This window comes from Choloepus didactylus, chromosome 10 (assembly GCF_015220235.1).
Source record: "Choloepus didactylus isolate mChoDid1 chromosome 10, mChoDid1.pri, whole genome shotgun sequence".
NCBI classification, from domain to species: domain Eukaryota; kingdom Metazoa; phylum Chordata; class Mammalia; order Pilosa; family Megalonychidae; genus Choloepus; species Choloepus didactylus.
Genome location: NC_051316.1, coordinates 22,308,669 through 22,331,113, shown reverse-complemented (window position 1 = coordinate 22,331,113; position 22,445 = coordinate 22,308,669). Strand labels below are relative to the sequence as shown.

Below are 22,445 nucleotides of genomic sequence, written 5' to 3'. Positions count from 1 at the left end.
TCTCCACTCTAATCTTTATTTCCTTCCTTCTGCTCACTTTGAGTTTAGTTTGCTCTTCTTTTTCTAGTTCTTCCAGTTTTGAGGTTAGAGCTCTGATTTGAAATCTTTCTTCTTTTCTAATGGAAGCATTTAGAGCTAAAAATTTTTCTCTCAGCACTTCCTTTGCTGCATCCCATAAGTTTGGGTAAGCTGTGTTTTCATTTTCATTTGTCTTAAGATATTTCCTAATTTCCCTTGTGATTTCCTCTAACCCACTGGTTGTTTAAGAGCATGATGTTTAATTTCCACATATTTGTGAATTTCCCAGTTCTCCCTCTAGATTCATTTCATTATGGTTGGAGAAGATATATTGTATAATTTCAGTATTTTTAAATTTATTGAGGCTCATTTTATGACTTAAAATATGTTCTGTCCTAGAGAATGATCCATAGGTACCCGAGAAGAATGTGTATTCTGTTGTTGTTGGGTGAAGTATTCTATGTATGTCTGTTAAGTCTAGTTCATCTAGTGTATCACTCAGGTCTTGTATTTCCTTGTTGATCTATCTAGATGCTCTATCCATTATTGAAAGTGGTGTATGAAAGTCTCCTACTATTAATATAGAACCATCTATTTCTCACTTTAAATCTCAATATTTACTTCATATATTTTGGGACCCTGCTGTTAGGTAGATATGTATTGATAATTGTTACATCATCCTGTTGAATTCACCACTTTATCAGTGTATAATGACTGTCTTTTTCCCTCATAACAGTTATTGACTTGAAGTCTATTTTATCTGATATTAGTATAGCCACCCCAGATCTCTTTTGGTTACTAAAGTCTATTTTATCTGATATTAGTATAGCTACCCCAGATCTCTTTTGGTTACTGCATCTTTTTTTCCGTCCTTTCACTTTCAGCCTACTTATGTCTTTGAATTTAAGGAGTCTGTTACAAACAGCATATTGTTGGATCATGTTTTTTATCCATTGTGCCAATCTTTGCCTTTTGACTGGACAGTTTAATATATTTACATTTAGAGTCACTACTGATAATGCAGGACTTTCTTCTGCCACTTTGCAGAAGAAAGTCCCTGTTAGTCTTATACCTTTTTTGTTCCTCAATTCTTCCATTAATGCCTCCTTTCGTACTAATTTGACTTTTTGTACTGTACTGTGTTGAGACTCTTCTCATTTCTCTCTGGATATATTTTTCATATATTTTCTTCATGGTTACCATGGGGTTGAAAGTTAATATCCTAAATTTATAGCACTTATATTTGATTTGATACCAACTTAACTTTAATAGCATGCACATACATTTCCTGAACACCTCCATCCCCCCACCTCTGCATATTGTGTATCCAAAACTGTAGATTTATCATTGCTTTTTATGCATTTGCAGTTTAGCACCTGTGGGAAGAAGTGTAAATACTTTAGACCAAAGAAAATTTTAATAAATCCCACAACATAGAAATATTACAATTCAATAAAACTAGAAATTGCAAACAATATGAAAAAATCTAAAATCTATCTATCCAAAAACAAAAATAAATATATATCTTTAAAAACGTATTTAATCAAAGAGTAAATCAAAATCAAAATTGTGGAATATCCCAAAATTTATAAAAAATGAAAAACCATGTATTTTAGAACCTTTAGGCTACAGGTAAAGCAGTGAATAGTGGAAAACATGTAGTATTATATACTTCTCTTATAAAGTAAGAAAGTATAAAGATAAAACTATGCAGAGCAGAAGTATTTTAATAAAATTAGAAATTAATGAATTCCAAAAGTTTAAATGATAAAGCAGAAGGTAGTTATGAGAATAAAAATAATTTAATGAAATTGGAAAGCCAGATAATCTATACTGGATAAAAGGAGAGACATCACTATGTAAGAAACAACTGCAGTGGTACAGCTATTTTGAAATAAATATAATGATGAAAGACATGCAAGATATCTAAACAGAAGTTTAAAATAACTTTAAGATATTAAATTAAAAAATATAGAGAGTGATATACCGTGTTCAGAGATTGGATGACTTTTAAAACTCACTTCTTAGTGTTTTTATGTTCAATATTACTAAAAAATAACACATTAGGTTGTTTTTGGAACTTCAAAAGCTGATTTCTAAAATTTGTATGGAAATGCAGAGACCCAATAATTGTTAAAACATACTTTAAGAAGGACAAGGTGATAGAACTTTCTCTATCAGGTACTATGACAAATTGGAAAGCTGTTGTAACCAGTACAAAATGCTACAGGTGTTAGGGATAGTTAAATAGGCCAGTGAAACAATAGAGACCTCACAAATAAACACCTGCTTAATGACAGTTTTTTGTTTTTTGTTTTTTGTTTCTGAAAAAGGTGGCACTGCAGAATGCTGGGGAAATCTATTAATATGAAAAGTAACATTGTTACCCTGCCTTTCACCATACAACAGAAATCAATTTGGGGTGGGTTAAAGGCTAAATTTTATAAAGCAGAACTGTAAATATGTTGGAAGATAATGCAGAGGAAAACCTTTTTTACTCTAGGTAGGGAAAGATTTAAGACCAAAAGTCACTAACCATATGGGAAAAGATTGAGAAATTTGACTATATTAAAATTCAGAATTTGTGAACATATCTTAAAAGAGTGAGAAGATAATGCACAGAGTAAAGGAATCCATTTTCAAAACATGGAACCAAGACAGGACTAGTATCCAGATTATATAAAGAACTTCTACAAATTTATTTGGGGAAAAGGGAGACAACCCAGCAGAAAAGTGGGCAGAAGATTTAACTAAGAACTTTCCCAAAGAGGAAATCTTAAGTGCCCATTAAACATGGGAAAAGATAGTTAACCTCATCACTTAAGAGAGAGATGTAAAGTGGAACTACACCGTGATAGCACTGCACATTTATGAGATTGGCAGAAATTCCGAGTCCAGCACATTCAGGAGTGGATAAGGATGTGGAGTGTCAGAGAGAAACTGTAATCCACTGGAGTTGTGAATCAGTGGCTATATCCAATAAAGTGAAAGATAGGTATACCTGTGGTAAACAGGATTTTGGCCCCTGTTGTCTTTGTCCCCTAGTCTTATGCCTGTGAATATGTTAAATTACATGGCAAAAGGGAATTAAGATTTACTCATCAGTTGACTTTACAAGAAGGAGATTATCCTGTATTATCTGGGGGACCCAATATAATCATATGATCCCTTAAAAGTGGAAGAGGAAAGCAGAAAAGCCAATCAGAGAGATGCCACAGAAGGAGAAAGTAGAGAGATTTGAAGTGTGAGAGGGACATGGAGACCACTCCTGGCTTTGAAGATGGAGGACAGCGGCCACAAGCCAAGAATACAGGTAGCCTCTTGAAACTTGGAACAGCTCTCAGCTGACAGCCAACAAGGAAACAGAGACCCAGTCCCACAACCACTAGAAACTGAAATTCTTCCAACAACCCAAATGCCCAGGGAAACCCTTAGTGCCTCTAGGAAGGAAAGCAACCCTGCCAACACCTTGATTTTAGCTTGGGGAGACCCATGATATACTTAAAACCTGCAGAATTCTAAGATAATAAATTTGTATTGTTGAAGCCGTTATGTTTGTGGCAATTTGTCACAGAGGCAATAGGAAACTAATACAATTTCTCACATCCAGGCAATTCTGCCCCCAGTGATTTTTAATGGAGCATCGTCATAGAGCAAAGAGAATGTATCAGCTTAGAGCTACAAATGAAACATGGATGAATTTCATATTGATGAACAGTGTTGAGCAAAAGAAGCAAGACAAAAATGAATAGAACAAGCTATATGATTCAGTTTATATAATGCAACTGATAAAGCCAACCTGTGTTTTTTTAGTGATGCACACACAGGTCATGAAACTGTCAAGCAAAGTAAGGAAGTTGATTTCTATAAATTCCATGAGAGAAGTGAGCTGGAAGCATGAAAAAGTTGTGCTCAAGAAAGAATACATGGGGTTTCCCATATCCAGTCATTTTCTGTTTCTTGACCTGGATGGTGACTCCAGAGTTGTTCGGTTTATGCCACTTGTAATCTGCAAAGAAGTTTTATGCACATTAGTTAGGTTTCATGTTTGTAAAAAGGCAAAACAAGACAAGCCAATGAACGGAAGGTATTTGCTACAAATATACCCCCACAAATAGTTAGCTTTTATAAAAGATAATTGAGATCTTGCCATGTCAGTTTCTCAATATGGCCTTCTCTGATTACACTGTTTGAGGTGGCATTCTTCAGCCTATTTCTTCTCTTCCTCTGTTTTATTATTCTCCTAAGCACTCATCAGCTCTTCTTACCCCCAAAATCATATTTCAGAATTTCGGATTATCTGCCAAAATTGTGGATTTCAGAGGCTCCCCTTCCCTCCTGCACACATTTCTGCTTCATTTGATGGTGCTTAATCATGCTTCCTAAAATTCACCCACCCCCCAAAGTACTTATTTTCATCTAGTCTGCCTTGTTTTAAGTTGTATATCCAGTGCCTAGAACAAAGTAAAGGTGAGGTAGGCTGAGTAATAAGCATCAAAGAATTCAGGACCCTGGGATCAGTGAATGTTACCTTATATGGCAAGAGATTTTGCAGGTGTGATTAAATCAAGGATATTGAATAGATTATTCTAGATTATCCAGGTGGGCCCTAAATGCAATCACAAGTGTTCTTATAAGAAGTCAGTGTGAAAAGAGTTTGGAGTGATGTGCTTTGAAGATGGAGGCAGGGTCCCCAAGCCAGGGAATATAGGCGGCCACCAGAAGCTGAAAAAGGCAAGGAAATGCTTTCTCCCTGCAGAGCCTCCAGAAGAAATCAGCCCTGCTGATATCTCAACTTTAGCTCAGCAAAACTGATTTCTGAGTTCTGACCTCCAGAACTGAAAGAGAATACACTTGTATTCTTTTAAGCCACCGAATATGTGACAATTTGTTATAGCAGCAATAAGAAACTAATACATGGGTCTATAACGAATATTTGCTGAGTGAATGAATTTTGATTCCCAGCTTTTTCTCCTGCTTTTGTAGGTCTTTCTCTGAACACATGTCCTCTATGCTCAGATCTTCTTCCTCTATGCTGACAAAATAAACATATTGTTGCCTCTTTTTTTAAAATAAAAGCAATTTTATTGAGATATATTCACATACCATATAATCCACCCAAAGTGCTCAATCAGTGGCTTTTAGTATATTCACAATCAATTTTAAAACATTTTCATTACTCCCAAAAGAAGAACCCCATACTACTTAGCAGGCACTTCTCAATCCCTCTATTCTTCCCCACTACTGTTGCCTCTTATTACTTAATATGTGAAATTTAAATTCCTTGTATTTCAGTATTCACCACATGATGACCTTATCTTGCATTATAAGATTTATTTCTTTCTGTTGCCTACACTCATGCCAAACTCCATATAAGCTTGTCTCCTAAATATCACTCATGCATATGACATTCTTCCCTATATCAGATCTTTCATTATATAATGTATGTCTTCCCTATACACAGTCTTAAACAAATTGGTTCATTAAATTCCTTTACATGCCTGGCACATGGATAGGCCTATATGTTTTTGTTATTATACACTTTATGTTTGGGCTCAGATTGCTACTTCTGTGAATGATCTTGGAATGCCTTAACCCCATTAATTTCTCTTACTGGTAAACTCCCAAATCACTTCATGGCTATATTACAAGAAAATGAGACTTACCACATAATGAATGCCAGAAAACATATAGTTCTTGAATCAGGCTCCTTTTTCCCCCTGGATTATAATGACTTCTGTTTTACTCTTCCATGCCCTGATATGTAAAAGATAATAAATATTTTATAATTACATTGTAGATTGATTCCACAGCCAGGTCAAGGAGAGATACTTCAGACTAATTTCCTCAGAAAGCATTATTCCTAAACATAGGTGTCTGAAACAAATTTCCAGAATTTTTGAATCACCAGGTATAGATTGGCATTGGGTCTAAGCCACTGTGTGGGAAAGACCTTTCTGGTAATTCTAAGGCACACTGCTTTTCAAGGGCCTCTGATTTAATCTGTATCACAGAGAGATGCAGATTAATTGGATGACGGTTGATTTAGGAAAAGATCAGAACTGCATAAAATATATTTTATGATATCTATGAATGCCACTAATTAAAAAGTGAACCATTATTGATTCTAAGATGCATCCTGGTTTCAATGATGGTGATTTGTTTTAAAAATTATGTGACTATGTGTCTCAGCTACGTAAGTGCTCTCCAGGTATTCACTATTAAAATAAATGATACAGGCAAAAACTTTCAGATATTAAAGTAAATAGTTCCTAAATTTGTGAGAAGATATAAGAAGCCCTTTTTTTTTGACAATTGGAAAATAGCTTTGCCATGAAGAATATCTAGATTTTGAGCAAAGGCTGGGATGCAGAGTAACTTAGGGAAAGAATGTGAGTACAAGATTATTGTTGGAAATAAACCATGTAAGGGGAAAAAATAACCTGGACAGACTAGAGCAGATATTACTGTGGGTTTGTGGGATGGCAGCGTTAACAACTAATGTGTGTGCAATTAGTGTCAAACTTTGATTTCAACATTATGCTTCTTTTTTTCTTTTGGTCTTAGGGCAGGGGACTCAGGAACTACTTGGACTTTTAGTATATGATTGACATTCTGTATGGAACATGGTTAGCAGCAGGGTAATAAAAGACATATATAAGAACTTTCAAGATAAATAAACATAAAGGATATTTCTAAAATTTCTGTGAAAGGGTTGAAATGCAAGGTACATTAGGTTTTCTCAGTCAATAGAAACTAGATATGTTGACAGGTAGATGGAAAGCAGAGTTAAGGATTGGACAGAAACAAGCCTGGTTTCAGGAAGGTGAGTGGGCACATGGAAAGGGAGGGGTAAGTTAATATTCAGTGACCAAGAGAGCTTCACTATGAAACAATATTGAAAAGTAAACCAGTGTAAAGGCACCAGAGCAAGATAAGGCAATAAATCCAATCCAGTGGATGCATGGCTCCTCTTGTCAGTTTTACACTCCTTGTGCATTTTTGTTTCCGTGGGTGACAACCAGGAAAATCATATCCTGACCTTTTGGATATTCCTTTCACCATGAGGAAATTGGTGCCATTATGAATTTATTTTGCTGTTGATGTGTAGAATGGAAAAGGGGAAACTCCAAAGGAAGTATGTAGACCATGGCCATTGGAATTGATATGGGATTGTGTGAGAACCTACAACCTAATATTCCTCCCCAAACCAAACAATAGTTCTGACTTATACCTTGAAAATGTTTGCTGATTTTTGTTGTCATTCTACATTCTGTTCATGATTTTTGCTGAATTCATCCCAGGCTCTGATATTCCTGTTCCTAAATTAAACCACACTTACACATCCTCCATTCTCAACTTACTAGTCCTTTCCTTTGTGTCCTGTTATCAACCCAGTTTTAAGAATCATATTTTAAAATGCAAATACATATGTATACTCAATACCTTTTCCATTTTTCTAATACAAAACTTTTTATTCAAGAAAGGAGATATAGTGAATATATAATTGGAATTCCTTCATTGGTGGAAAACTGGGCTGGAAACCATAGAGTCAAATAAGTACACAGTAGGGCATATGTGTAAAGCCCCATTCCATACAAAATGTGTTCAGTTTCATATGGTGTTCTTAATTTTCTCATTTTTAGATGATGATCTCTTAGAGAAGAGCCAGAAAAACAAAACAAACATTTGTGGCAAATTTTTTTCACCACCACCACCATGTTGGCTTCAGAGCAAGATAAACATCCAGGAACACCTTGTAATCCAGGCATTGACATTTTTCCTTTAAGAAAACTATCCTGTAAATGTGACACTGCAGAGCCTACTTCCCTGGGTCTCATACCATTCGTCCCTCTCTGTAAATCTTCAAGAAAGAAGATGATGAGTTTAATGAATGTGAGTTATGGCTCCTTAATATTAGAGAAGAGAGAACTTATTGTGAAGAAAATTTTTATGAATAAAATAGAAATGAAAGTTCTCGGTTATCAAAAGGAAATTAGTGAGCATTAGATAGTTCAGATTTGGGAGCAAGTTTTTGAAGGTAATAAATATGGAAAAGCTTTCTGTGAACAAGGCTGCCCTCATTACACCTAAGAGTGCCCATGCAAAGTAGAATTCTTATAATAAATTTGGAAAAAAATATGTTATAAATCAATTCTTATTGTCTCACAGAAAATTCTCCCAGAGGAGAAGAGTAATTATGAATTTAATGAGTTTGAAGGTAATGAAAATGGGAGTGATTGCTATAGGATCAATCAACTTCAAAGAACTGAAGGAGGGAAAACTTCCAGCAAAAAATCAGACAATCACTATGATTAACTGTAAAAATATATTAAAAAAATAGTTCTTTCATGAAACAAATGTACAATACTGTTACAAAGAGTTAATATTAAAAGAGTATATATGAAAAAAATGTACCTTTTGAAAACTATGGAATGTAGTTAATAGTAATATCTTAATATTCTTTCATCAACAGTAACAACGGTACCACATCAATACTATGGGTCAGTAACAGGGTTGGGGGAGGATAAGGGGTATGGGAAGATTTGGATTTTCTTTATTTTTATTTCTTTTCTGGAGTAATGAAAATGTTCTAAAATTGATCATGGTGATGTATGCACAACTATGTGATGATACTGAGCCATTGATTGTATACTTTGGATGGTTTGTATGGTATGTGAATATATCTCAATAAAATTACATTAAAGAAAAAGAATTATGAGAAAAAACAAAACAAGGTATCTGAATATCTAATATAGAGAAATGGTTGAATAAATATTGTTGGATTCACATTCTGGCATGTTATGCATCTGTTAAAAAGAATGGATTCGAATGAAAATGTTCTAAAATTGATCATGGTGATGAACTCATGAGCCATTGATTGTGTACTTTGGATGAATTGTACAGTGTGTAACTATATCTCAATGTAATTGCTTTAAAAAAAAAAAAAAAGTCATGATCAGTGGTGGGTCGTGCCTGCCCCCCAACCCCATTCTTGGGGAAGAGGACTTCCATGTCCCTCTCTGTCTGTGGCACCCAGGCAGAGACTGGTACCCGAGGAGGCCCGCCCTGAGAGTGAGGGATGGGTGCTGGCAGCTGCCATGGAGCAAGCTGATCAGAGTTCTTTACCACAGTTGTCAGCCTCTTCATCCCATTCTTCTCTGGATGCTGTGCAGTGTTCCCCTGGCCTCCAGAGCCCCAGAACAGTTGTTCTAAACCGTTTCTGCCTGTCCATTAGCTGTTTTGGAGGAGGAGTGAGTCCTAAAGCTCCCTACTCCACCACCTTCCCCGGAAGTTCCCTGATCACGCAGCTTTTGATTAGTGAATAAGGATCACTCGTGGGGGTCCAGCTCTGGGGGCAGTTACTGTTTCAACCTGTCCTGGGCAAAGGCGGCAGCAGCCACTGTGTCAGTACCTCCCTGGACAAAGTTGGTGGCAGCCAATGTTTCAACCCTGCACACACAAAAGCAGCAGCAGCCACTGTTTTAAAACTTCCCAGATAGGGGTGAAGGTGGTGGAGATTTAAAGAAAGATGCAGCATTTCCTCAGGGCTGCAGGGGACAGTTAGCTGAAGGGCTGCATTTGCTGGGCAAGCCAGGAAAGCTCAATTCTGGGAAGTTGTCATAGAAGTTTTTGGTGCCCTTCTTGATTCCTTCTTCAGGGCACCTTGGAGCCTGTCTGTGCCCCCTTTGTGGGTCCCTGGCCCTGTTTTCACTTGGAAAGACTGACTTTGGAAAGTCCTCTCTGGGGTGATTCTGCTCCCAGAATTTGCCTTCCAGGCAGAAACAGCATGAAACAACAGAAGCAATATAAATAAGTATATAGGTGAACAGTCTGGGACAAAGTTCTGCCAGCTTCAAAAACCCAGGAGAAGGAGGTCTGTCTTCTGGGAAATAGAGAGGTCAACAAACTCCCCTAAACAGGAGAACTCCAAACATCAAACAAACAAAAGCCAAGACAAGACAGAGACTCAGAAAGACAGGGAAAATGCTGCCACTTCATTTGTCTTGGGTGGACCTTCCTGATGGGAGAGCTGAAGCTCAAGAAAATCTCTGTCTTAGCACCAGCTGGTTATAAAGTCAAGAAACAGACATCCCCGGGAATAAATCCCAGAATTAATATACTTAAAATATTAAAATGTATTGTGTGCAACAAAAGAGCACAAGACAAATAAAGAGGAAATGATGGCCCATCCAGAGAAAAGAGGATAAAAAATACAGAAGACACCAATGAAGAAGATGAGAATGTGCAGATACCAAACAAAGCTTTTAAAAAATTATTTTTAAAATGCTCAAGGATAAGAAGGAAAGTACAAAGACCTAAAAGATATCAGGGAAAAAATGAATAAGCAATATGAGAATCTAAGTAAAGAGACAGAAGTTTTAAGAAGGAACCAAACAGAACTACTGGAGTTGAAGACCACGATAACTGAAATGAAAAATTCCCAGGAGGGTTTCAAGAGCTGTTTGGAGCTGGCAGAAGAAAGAATCAGTGAACTTGAAGGTAAAACACTTGAAATGAGTCAAGCTGAAGAGCAGAAATTAGAAATATTAAAACTGACAATTGCCTAAGAGAGCTATGGGAAACCATCAAACATACCCATACACACATTATGTGAGTCCCAGAAGGTAAAGAAAGAGAGAAGGGGACAGAAGGAATAGTCAAAGAAATAATGATATAGAACTGACCAAAGTTAGCATAAGATGTGAATATGCATATCCAAGAAGCTCAGAAAATACCAAACAGGATAAATAAGAAAAAAAATATTCCCAATCATATATTCATCACATAATTGAATGCCAAGGACAAGGAGAGAGTTCTGAAAGCTGCAAGAGAAAAGCAATGTGTTACATACAAGAGAGTCCCAACAAGATTCAGTTCTGATTTCTTATCAGAAACCCTGGAGGCAGAAGTCAGTGGGTTGTAATACTTAAAGTGTTGGAAGAAAACAACTGCCAGTCAAGAATTTTCTAACTCTCAGAAGTGAGGGAGAAATTAAGACATTCTTGGATAAATAAAAGCTGAGGAAATTCATCTCCACTAGACCTGCCCTACAAGCAATGCTAAAGGGAATTCTTCAGACTGAAAAGAAAGAACACTCACTGGACAGTTGATCAAAGCAGTACAAAGACCTTGGTAAAGCTAGCCATTTAGGTAATTATAAGTATTATTGTAGTGTATTGTTTGCTATATAACTCACTTCTTACCTTCTACAATTGCTAAAATGTAAATTCATTAAAAGAAATGATAAATCTATTATTTTAGACATACAATGTAACAATGTATGTATGTGGTAACAAGTACAAAAGAAAATGGCAGTGGATAGGGATATAGGAAAAGTACATGTGCATGCTGTTGAAGCTAAGTTGGTATCAAATCAAATATGATTATTACATATTTAAGACATTAAATTTTAATCCCATGGTAAATAAAAGGAAAATAGATGAAAAAATATATTCAGATAGAAATGAGAAGGCACTCAATATGGTACAACACAAAAAAGCAATGAAACATTAAAGGAGGCATTAATGGAATTAAGGGACAAAAAGGTATAAAACTTTCAAAGGCTAAATTTAAAAATGGCAGAAGAAAGTCCTGTATTATCAGTAGTGACTTTAAATGTAAGTAGATTAAACTCTCCAGTCAAAAGTCAGAGATTGGCAGAATGGATAAAAAAGCATAACACAACTTTATGCTGTCTGCAAGAGATTCATCTTAAATTCAAAAATACAAGTAGGATGAGGGCAAAAGGATGGGAAAAAATATATACCGTGCAAGTAGTACCTAAAATAGGCTAGGGTGGCTAGAATAGTATCAGATAAAACAGACTTTAAGGAAAAAACAGTTGCAAGGGACAAAGATGGTTATTAAATACTGATAAAAGGACAATTCAACAGGATGTTATAACAATTATAAATATATATGCATCTAACAGCAGAGCCCCCAAAATATATGAAGAAAATACTGACATATTTGAAGGGAGAGATTGATGGTTCTACATTAAAAGTAGGAAACTTAACACACTACTCTCAGTAATGGATAGAACATCTAGTCAGATGATCAATAAGTACAGGACATGAATGATACACTAAACCAACCAGACCTAACAGACATATATAGAATTCTGCACCCAAAAAAAGAGAATATGCAAGGGGCAGGAGGGTTGGAGTGCTGCACGCTGTATTCCTTCTCCCCGAGTCTTAAGAGGTCGCGATCGCTTTGAGAACCGCGATCCGACTGCAAATCATTCCCGGCATCCTCGCGTTCCGGGTGATTGTAAAGTGCTGACTAATTGCCACTGAACATAATTGAGACAGAAAATAGGAAGATGGCAGCAAACCCTTCAGGACAAGTTACTCCTCCAGGAAAGTAGGTAAAAAGCCAGGAACTGCGTGGACTGGACACCACAGAGCAATCTGTCTTTGGGCATACTTCATACAACACTCATGAAAACGTGGAACTGCTGAGATCAGCGAAATCTGTAAGTTTTTGCGGCCAGGGGACCCGCGCCCCTCCCTGCCAGGCTCAGTCCCGGGGGAGGAGGGGCTGTCAGCTCCAGGAAGGAGAAGGGAGAATTGCAGTGGCTGCTCTTACCGGAAACTCATTCTACTGATTCAAACTCCAACCATAGATAGACTGAGGCCAGACACCAGAGACTCTGAGAGCAGCCAGCCCAGCAGAGAGGAGACAGGCATAGAAAAAAAACAACACGAAAAACTCCAAAATAAAAGCAGAGGATTTTTGGAGTTCTGGTGAACACAGAAAGGGGAAGGGCGGAGATCAGGCCTTGAGGCGCATATGCAAATCCCGAAGCAAGGCTGATCTCTCTGCCCTGGGCACTTTTCCTTAATGGCCCTGGTTGCTTTGTCTATTAGCATTTCAATAACCCATTAGATCTCTTAGGAGGGCCGTTTTTTTTTTTTTTTTTTTTTTTTTTTAAATCCTTTTTGCTTTTTCTAAAACAATTACTCTAAGAAGCTCAATACAGAAAGCTTCAAAGAATTGAAATTTGGGCACGTCAAGTCAAGAGCAGAACTAAGAGAGCTCTGAGACAAAAGGCAATAATCCAGTGGCTGAGAAAATTCATTAAACAACACAACTTCCCAAGAAAAGGGGGGTGTCCGCTCACAGCCACCATCCTGGTGGACAGGAAACACTCCTGCCCATCGCCAGCCCCATAGCCCAGAGCTGCCCCAGACAACCCAGTGTGACGGAAGTGCTTCAAATAACAGGCACACACCACAAAACTGGGCGTGGACATTAGCCTTCCCTGCAACCTCAGCTGAATGTCCCAGAGCTGGGAAGGAGGAGCAGTGTGAATTAACAGAGCCCCATTCAGCCATCATTTGAGCAGACTGGGAGCCTCCCAACACAGCCCAGCAGCCCAGAACTGCCCTGGGGGGACGGCACTCACCTGCGACATAGCACAGTCATCCCTCAACAGAGGACCCGGGGTGCACAGCCTGGAAGAGGGGCCCACTTGCAAGTCTCAGGAGCCATACGCCAATACCAAAGACTTGTGGGTCAGTGGCAGAGACAAACTGTGGCAGGACTGAACTGAAGGATTAGACTATTGCAGTAGCTTTAAAACTCTAGGATCATCACGGAGATTTGATTGTTAGGGCCACCCCCCCTCCCCGACTGCCCAGAAACACGCCCCACATACAGGGCAGGCAACACCAACTACACACGCAAGCTTGGGACACCAATTGGGCCCCACAAGACTCACTCCCCCACTCACCAAAAAGGCTAAGCAGGGGAGATCTGGCTTGTGGAGAACAGGTGGCTCGTGGACGCCACCTGCTGGTTAGTTAGAGAAAGTGTACTCCACGAAGCTGTAGATCTGATAAATTAGAGATAAGGACTTCAACTGGTCTACAAACCCTAAAAGAACCCTATCAAGGTCAGCAAATGCCACGAGGCCAAAAACAACAGAAAATTATAAAGCATATGAAAAAACCAGACGATATGGATAACCCAAGCCCAAGCACCCAAATCAAAAGACCAGAAGAGACACACCTAGAGCAGCTACTCAAAGAACTAAAGATGAACAATGAGACCCTAGTACGGGATATGAAGGAAATCAAGAAGACCCTAGAAGAGCATAAAGAAGACATTGCAAGACTAAATAAAAAAATGGATGATCTTATGGAAATTAAAGAAACTGTTGACCAAATTAAAAAGATTCTGGACACTCATAGTACAAGACTAGAGGAAGTTGAACAACGAATCAGTGACCTGGAAGATGACAGAATGGAAAATGAAAACATAAAAGAAAGAATGGGGAAAAAAATTGAAAAACTCGAAATGGACCTCAGGGATATGATAGATAATATGAAACGTCCGAATATAAGACTCATTGGTGTCCCAGAAGGGGAAGAAAAGGGTAAAGGTCTAGGAAGAGTATTCAAAGAAATTGTTGGGGAAAACTTCCCAAATCTTCTAAACAACATAAATACACAAAACATAAATGCTCAGCGAACTCCAAATAGAATAAATCCAAAAAAACCCACTCCGAGACATATACTGATCACACTGTCAAACATAGAAGAGAAGGAGCAAGTTCTGAAAGCAGCAAGAGAAAAGCAATTCACCACATACAAAGGAAACAGCATAAGACTAAGTAGTGACTACTCAGCAGCCACCATGGAGGCGAGAAGGCAGTGGCACGATATATTTAAAATTCTGAGTGAGAGGAATTTCCAGCCAAGAATACTTTATCCAGCAAAGCTCTCCTTCAAATTTGAGGGAGAGCTTAAATTTTTCACAGACAAAGAAATGCTGAGAGAATTTGCTAACAAGAGACCTGCCCTACTGGAGATACTAAAGGGAGCCCTACAGACAGAGAAACAAAGACAGGACAGAGAGACTTGGAGAAAGGTTCAGTACTAAAGAGATTCGGTATAGGTACAATAAAGGATATTAATAGAGAGAGGGAAAAATATGGCAAACATAATCCAAAGGATAAGATGGCCGATTCAAGAAATGCCTTCACGGTTTTAACGTTGAATGTAAATGGATTAAACTCCCCAATTAAAAGATATAGATTCGCAGAATGGATCAAAAAAAAATGAACCATCAATATGTTGCATACAAGAGACTCATCTTAGACACAGGGACACAAAGAAATTGAAAGTGAAAGGATGGAAAAAAATATTTCATGCAAGCTACAGCCAAAAGAAAGCAGGTGTAGCAATATTAATCTCAGATAAAATAGACTTCAAATGCAGGGATGTTTTGAGAGACAAAGAAGGCCACTACATACTAATAAAAGGGGCAATTCAGCAAGAAGAAATAACAATCGTAAATGTCTATGCACCCAATCAAGGTGCCACAAAATACATGAGAGAAACATTGGCAAAACTAAAGGAAGCAATTGATGTTTCCACAATAATTGTGGGAGACTTCAACACATCACTCTCTCCTATAGATAGATCAACCAGACAGAAGACCAATAAGGAAATTGAAAACCTAAACAATCTGATAAATGAATTAGATTTAACAGACATCTACAGGACATTACATCCCAAATCAACAGGATACACATACTTTTCTAGTGCTCACGGAACTTTCTCCAGAATAGATCATATGCTGGGACATAAAACAAGCCTCAATAAATTTAAAAAGATTGAAATTATTCAAAGCACATTCTCTGACCACAATGGAATACAATTAGAAGTCAATAACCATCAGAGACTTAGAAAATTCACAAATACCTGGAGGTTAAACAACACACTCCTAAACAATCAGTGGGTTAAAGAAGAAATAGCAAGAGAAATTGCTAAATATATAGAGACGAATGAAAATGAGAACACAACATACCAAAACCTATGGGATGCAGCAAAAGCAGTGCTAAGGGGGAAATTTATAGCACTAAACGCATATATTAAAAAGGAAGAAAGAGCCAAAATCAAAGAACTAATGGATCAACTGAAGAAGCTAGAAAATGAACAGCAAACCAATCCTAAACCAAGTACAAGAAAAGAAATAACAAGGATTAAAGCAGAAATAAATGACATAGAGAACAAAAAAACAATAGAAAGGATAAATATCACCAAAAGTTGGTTCTTTGAGAAGATCAACAAGATTGACAAGCCCCTAGCTAGACTGACAAAATCAAAAAGAGAGAAGACCCATATAAACAAAATAATGAATGAAAAAGGTGACATAACTGCAGATCCTGAAGAAATTAAAAAAATTATAAGAGGATATTATGAACAACTGTATGGCAACAAACTGGATAATGTAGAAGAAATGGACAATTTCCTGGAAACATATGAACAACCTAGACTGACCAGAGAAGAAATAGAAGACCTCAACCAACCCATCACAAGCAAAGAGATCCAATCAGTCATCAAAAATCTTCCCACAAATAAATGCCCAGGGCCAGATGGCTTCACAGGGGAATTCTACCAAACTTTCCAGAAAGAACTGACACCAATCTTACTCAAACTCTTTCAAAACATTGAAAAAAATGGAACACTACCTAATTCATTTTATGAAGCTAACATCAATCTAATACCAAAACCAGGCAAAGATGCTACAAAAAAGGAAAACTACCGGCCAATCTCCCTAATGAATATAGATGCAAAAATCCTCAACAAAATACTTGCAAATCGAATCCAAAGACACATTAAAAAAATCATACACCATGACCAAGTGGGGTTCATTCCAGGCATGCAAGGATGGTTCAACATAAGAAAAACAATCAATGTATTACAACACATTAAAAACTCGAAAGGGAAAAATCAATTGATCATCTCAATAGATGCTGAAAAAGCATTTGACAAAATCCAACATCCCTTTTTGATAAAAACACTTCAAAAGGTAGGAATTGAAGGAAACTTCCTCAACATGATAAAGAGCATATATGAAAAACCCACAGCCAGCATAGTACTCAATGGTGAGAGACTGAAAGCCTTCCCTCTAAGATCAGGAACAAGACAAGGATGCCCGCTGTCACCACTGTTATTCAACATTGTGCTGGAAGTGCTAGCCAGGGCAATCCGGCAAGACAAAGAAATAAAAGGCATCCAAATTGGAAAAGAAGAAGTAAAACTGTCATTGTTTGCAGATGATATGATCTTATATCTAGAAAACCCTGAGAAATCAACGATACACCTACTAGAGCTAATAAACAAATTTAGCAAAGTAGCGGGATACAAGATTAATGCACATAAGTCAGTAATGTTTCTATATGCTAGAAATGAACAAAGTGAAGAGACACTCAAGAAAAAGATACCATTTTCAATAGCAACTAAAAAAATCAAGTACCTAGGAATAAACTTAACCAAAGATGTAAAAGACCTATACAAAGAAAACTACATAACTCTACTAAAAGAAATAGAAGGGGACCTTAAAAGATGGAAAAATATTCCATGTTCATGGATAGGAAGGCTAAATGTCATTAAGATGTCAATTCTACCCAAACTCATCTACAGATTCAATGCAATCCCAATCAAAATTCCAACAACCTACTTTGCAGACTTGGAAAAGCTAGTTATCAAATTTATTTGGAAAGGGAAGATGCCTCGAATTGCTAAAGACACTTTAAAAAAGAAAAACGAAGTGGGAGGACTTACACTCCCTGACTTTGAAGCTTATTATAAAGCCACAGTTGCCAAAACAGCATGGTACTGGCACAAAGATAGACATATAGATCAATGGAATCGAATTGAGAATTCAGAGATAGACCCCCAGATCTATGGCCGACTGATCTTTGATAAGGCCCCCAAAGTCACCGAACTGAGCCATAATGGTCTTTTCAACAAATGGGGCTGGGAGAGTTGGATATCCATATCCAAAAGAATGAAAGAGGACCCCTACCTCACCCCCTACACAAAAATTAACTCAAAATGGACCAAAGATCTCAATATAAAAGAAAGTACCATTAAACTCCTAGAAGATAATGTAGGAAAACTGTGGGGAGCCGTTTTCCGGGTTAAGGCCTAGTGGACACGCCGCGACCTGCTCTAGAGTAGCCCCCGCCCATCGTTTGAGCCAAGATGGCGCCCGTATCCTGCTTCCGCATATGACGCATGAGGCAGCGGTTGCTGCTAGCCTATTGTACACGCTTACGTAGTGCCAGCACATTGGTTGTAACTGTTGTATATAAGAAATTACCCGGGCTAGCCTCGGGGAGACAGCCCACAGGGAGCCGTGCCTGACGGCCGCATAGAGGTTGTTCTCCCGCGGGGTATAGGGCCTCGTGTGGAATATGTAACAGAGAAAGTTTTCTTCCTGGCTCCAGTAAAAGGCTTGCATTCACTGCTATTGTGTGCCTCAAGTGTCAGTTTGTCTGTGTCTCTCCCTCTTTCCCTCTGTTCTCCTTGCCGGCCGAGGACAGGACGCGCGGGACCGAGTGAGAAGGCGCCGGACAAGTGGCGGCCCGTACGGGGAACCTTTCGCCTCGCTCCTTTTTCATTGCAGCGGACTTCCCGCGCCTGATCAGCGCGAGAAGGTGAGTGCTTCTTTTACGTGAGAGTCAGGGCCCGTGGGTTCTCAGGCGGTCCCGGGGACTCGGAAGAGCTCTCCGAGTGGTTAAAGTACAGTGCCGACTGCAAGCATGGGGCAGTCTGGAAGTTCACCTTTGTTGGCTCCTTTAAAAACCCTCCTGAAGCAGAGGGGTATCTCAGTTAAGAAAAGCTCCCTACAGAGGTTTCTCGATGATGTTGAAACTTTTGCCCCTTGGTTTCCCTCCACCGGCAGCCTCAGTCTGCCCTCTTGGCTGAAGCTTGGTCACGATATAGACCGGGCGCGGCAGACGGGCGTTTGTCTGGATCCAGTTCTAGTCCCTATATGGGAGACCGTCCGCGCGGTCCTTGAACTGGAGTCGGCTACAGGCCTAAGTCCGTCCTCCGCCTTGCAAGAGGTACGGCACGCTCTCCAAGAAACCCAGTCGGTGTCATCTGCGGCCGGCTCCCATAAAGGCAAGCAGCCAGAGTTGAGTGGTGGTAGCTCGGACACCTCTGCCTCAGAATCGGATAGCGTTGACGGTGAGGGAGCGGAAGCGCCTCCATTAATTGATTGGGAGGAGCCTCCCGCCCCACCCACGCGGCCTTCCGCCCCGCCGGCGCCTGTCGCCGCGTCGCAAAAAACGCCGCGGCTTCCGGTGGGCTGGTTGAGCGGTTCCGCCAAAGGCCCTTACCGAGAGCTCCCACTAGTGCCCGAATCCGATAATCACGATGGTCCGCCTTTGCGGGACCCGGAACCCCTTGCAGGCGGGCCGGGGGAGGGGCATCCACAGCCGTATCCCCCACCTGAATACTCAGGCCCCCTAGACCCCATATCATCAGAATGTGGAAGGAGGCATTTCTGGAAATGGGTCCCCTCTTTCACCTTTAGGCCTTTCGGTATACTAGGTGGGTACCAACCACTTAAGCCAGAACCATCCCCAGAAATGTACCCGGTTATTATTAACCATCAAGGCAACAACCAATATGAAGCATATGATTACAAACTTTTGAAGGAGCTAAGGCAGGCCGTCCATCAGTACGGCCCCAATGCCCCTTATACCCTGAACATGGTTGAAAACCTCTCCGCCCTAAATCATACGCCCGCAGATATCGTTCAGTTAGCCCGTGCTTGTTTGCCACCAGGCCGATTTATAGATTGGAAAGCGTGGTTTGAGGAGTTAGCTGAGGAACAAGCGGCTAAGAACGCAACGGGAAGACATGGCGCGTGGAATACAGACATGCTGTTGGGGAGGGGAGCCCATGCCCAAAATCAAACGCGGTTCCCTCAAGAGGTCTATGCCCAAATCTTCTGTTGTTTCGTGGGAGCTTGGAAAAAGCTGACAGGTGAGGGAGAGGCTCAAGCCTCGCTCAGTAATATTCATCAGGGCCCCACAGAACCTTTTGTGGACTTTGTAGCCAAAATGCAGACTGCAGCCGAGAGAATTTTCTCAGATCCAGGGGTGGCAGAGACTGTAGTTAAACAAATGATATTTGAACAGTGCAATAAAGAATGTAAAGTTATTTTAGCACAAAACAGAGGAAAACAGCTGACGGACTGGGTTCGGCTTTGCAGAGATGCTGGCAGCCCGTTAACTAATGCAGGTCTAGCTGCCATGCTAGCCAACTCCTTACAAGTGTCTGCAAAGAAATCTAAAGAACTAGAAATGAAGCCCAGAGGATGTTATCATTGTGGCCAGCTGGGACATATTAAGAGGAACTGTCCCAATAAAGGTCAACCACCTGCCACTCCACAGTTTGGTAGACCATATGCAGCAACCAGGCTATGTGGCCGTTGCCACAAGGGACCTCATCGCGCAGAAGACTGTAGGTCAGCCTTCGATGCGCAAGGTGTGCGCCTTTCTGGCCGTCCTGAACAGGACCCAAAAAACGGGCAGGGGGGGTCCACCCTTTCGGTGGGCCCCCCTGCATGCCATCCGGCGACACGACGCCCACCCAAATCCGCGCATCCCCTGGGTCAGCGGGACTGGACCTCTGTGCCACCTCCAGACTCGTACTGACCCCCTCCATGGGTGTCCAGTTGGTAGGGACCTCCTTTAAAGGGCCCTTGCCAACAAAGACTGTTGGGCTCATAATAGGGAGAGCATCCACAGCCCTGAAAGGACTAAATGTCATACCAGGTGTTGTGGATTCAGATTTCACAGGTTACGTCCAGATTATGGTACAATCTCAGCAAGGTACGCTGGTCATTGCAAAAGGTGACAAGCTGGCACAGCTCTTGCTCTTACCCAGCTTACATACACTCTTTCCGAGTAGACCCAGACAGAGAGGAGATAAGGGATTTGGGTCTTCAGGAGAAGTTTTTGAGGGCCTCCATATGTCTCTGGAGTCTCGACCCATGCTGACTATCAAGGTACAAGGCAGATCTTTCCTAGGCCTGCTAGATACCGGGGCCGATCGGTCAATTATAAGACAGCAGGACTGGCCCTCCACCTGGCCGACGTGCAAGGCGGAAGATACCATCAGAGGAATAGGCCAGGTTTCGGCACCCATGCTGAGTGCCGCTGCCCTTCATTGGGCAGACGAAGAAGGACACCAAGGTAGTTTTCAGCCATATGTATTAGCCCTGCCTGTTTCCCTGTGGGGAAGAGACATTCTTACCCAGATGGACGTTACCTTGACCAGTGGTTGCTCCCCAACCTCTAAGCGATTGTTAAAAGGAATGGGATATGTCCCCGGCAAAGGCTTAGGAGCCTCGTTACAGGGACGTGTAGAGCCCATACAAGCTACCTCCAACATTGTCAAGCAAGGCCTGGGTTTTTCCTGGGGGCCACTGAGGGAATGTTCCCACCCACACCCATAAAGCTAAAATGGAAAACCAGATCTCCGGTTTGGGTGCCTCAGTGGCCCTTATCACGGGAAAAGCTCTCCGCATTACACACTCTGGTGTCAGATCAGCTAAGAGAGGGCCACCTCATTCCCTCCACATCACCTTGGAACACCCCTATTTTTGTCATAAAGAAAAAATCAGGCAAATGGAGGTTGCTGCACGATTTAAGAGCCATCAATAATTGCATGGAGCCTTTAGGGCCCGTTCAGATGGGGTTGCCCCTCCTTTCGGCCCTGCCAGAGCGTTGGCCTGTTATCATCCTAGATATCAAAGACTGTTTCTTTTCTATCCCACTTCACACAGAGGATACCCAAAAATTTGCTTTTACTGTGCCCTCTCTAAACCAAGAGGAGCCCTGTCACCGCTTTGAGTGGACGGTCCTGCCCCAGGGCATGACCAACAGCCCTACCATGTGTCAGTTGTATGTCGCTGCACAGTTGGCCGATACCCGGCAGCAATTCCCCAAAGTAAGGATCCTTCATTACATGGATGATATCTTGCTGACTCATGAAAGCCCAGATCTCCTTAACGCTGCACTATCACATTTGGTTCTTACACTTAGAGAGGTCAATCTTGAAATAGCCCCAGAGAAGATCCAGATGACCGAGATTGTCACCTTCCTGGGAGCAAAACTTACGTCTACTCAAGTCTCCCCCCAAAAGGTGTCTCTCAGGTTAGATAAACTGAACACCCTCAATGACTTACAAAAACTCATGGGAGACATAAATTGGGTTCGCCCATATCTGAAGTTACCCAATGCCGAATTGAGACCCTTGTTTGACTTGCTTAAAGGGGATCCGGACTTAGCTTCGCCCCGGTCCTTCACCCCTGAAGCGAGACAAGCACTATGCCAAGTAGAACAGGCACTCAGTAGTGCCACGTTAAAAAGAATAAACCCTGATAAGCCTTTCGAAGCTTGCCTGCTGCCGACGGTGTCACAGCCCACGGCGGTGCTGTGGCAACAGGGGCCATTACTCTGGATCCACCCCGGAGTTTCTCCAAAAAAGATCTTAGAGCATTACCCTACCGCAGTTGCAGATCTGGCCCTGGAGGCCATCAAAAAGGCCATCCAACACCTTGGCCAACCACCAAAAAACCTTAGAGTACCCTACTCTCTCCCACAA

The 22,445-nt window shown here is 40.6% G+C and overlaps 1 protein-coding gene across 1 annotated transcript in view; it reads left to right on the top strand.

The window, feature by feature from the left end:
* The window catches only part of LOC119545125 (serine/arginine-rich splicing factor SR45-like), a 71,491-nt gene extending 62,713 nt beyond the window's left edge, over positions 1–8,778 (top strand). Inside the window, exon 5 of the mRNA XM_037850725.1 lies at positions 7,665–8,778. Coding sequence (XP_037706653.1) covers positions 7,665–7,668 — 4 coding nt within the window. The 3' untranslated portion in view covers positions 7,669–8,778. The remainder of the gene's footprint in view (positions 1–7,664) is intronic.
* Positions 8,779–22,445: the final 13,667 nt, after the last annotated feature.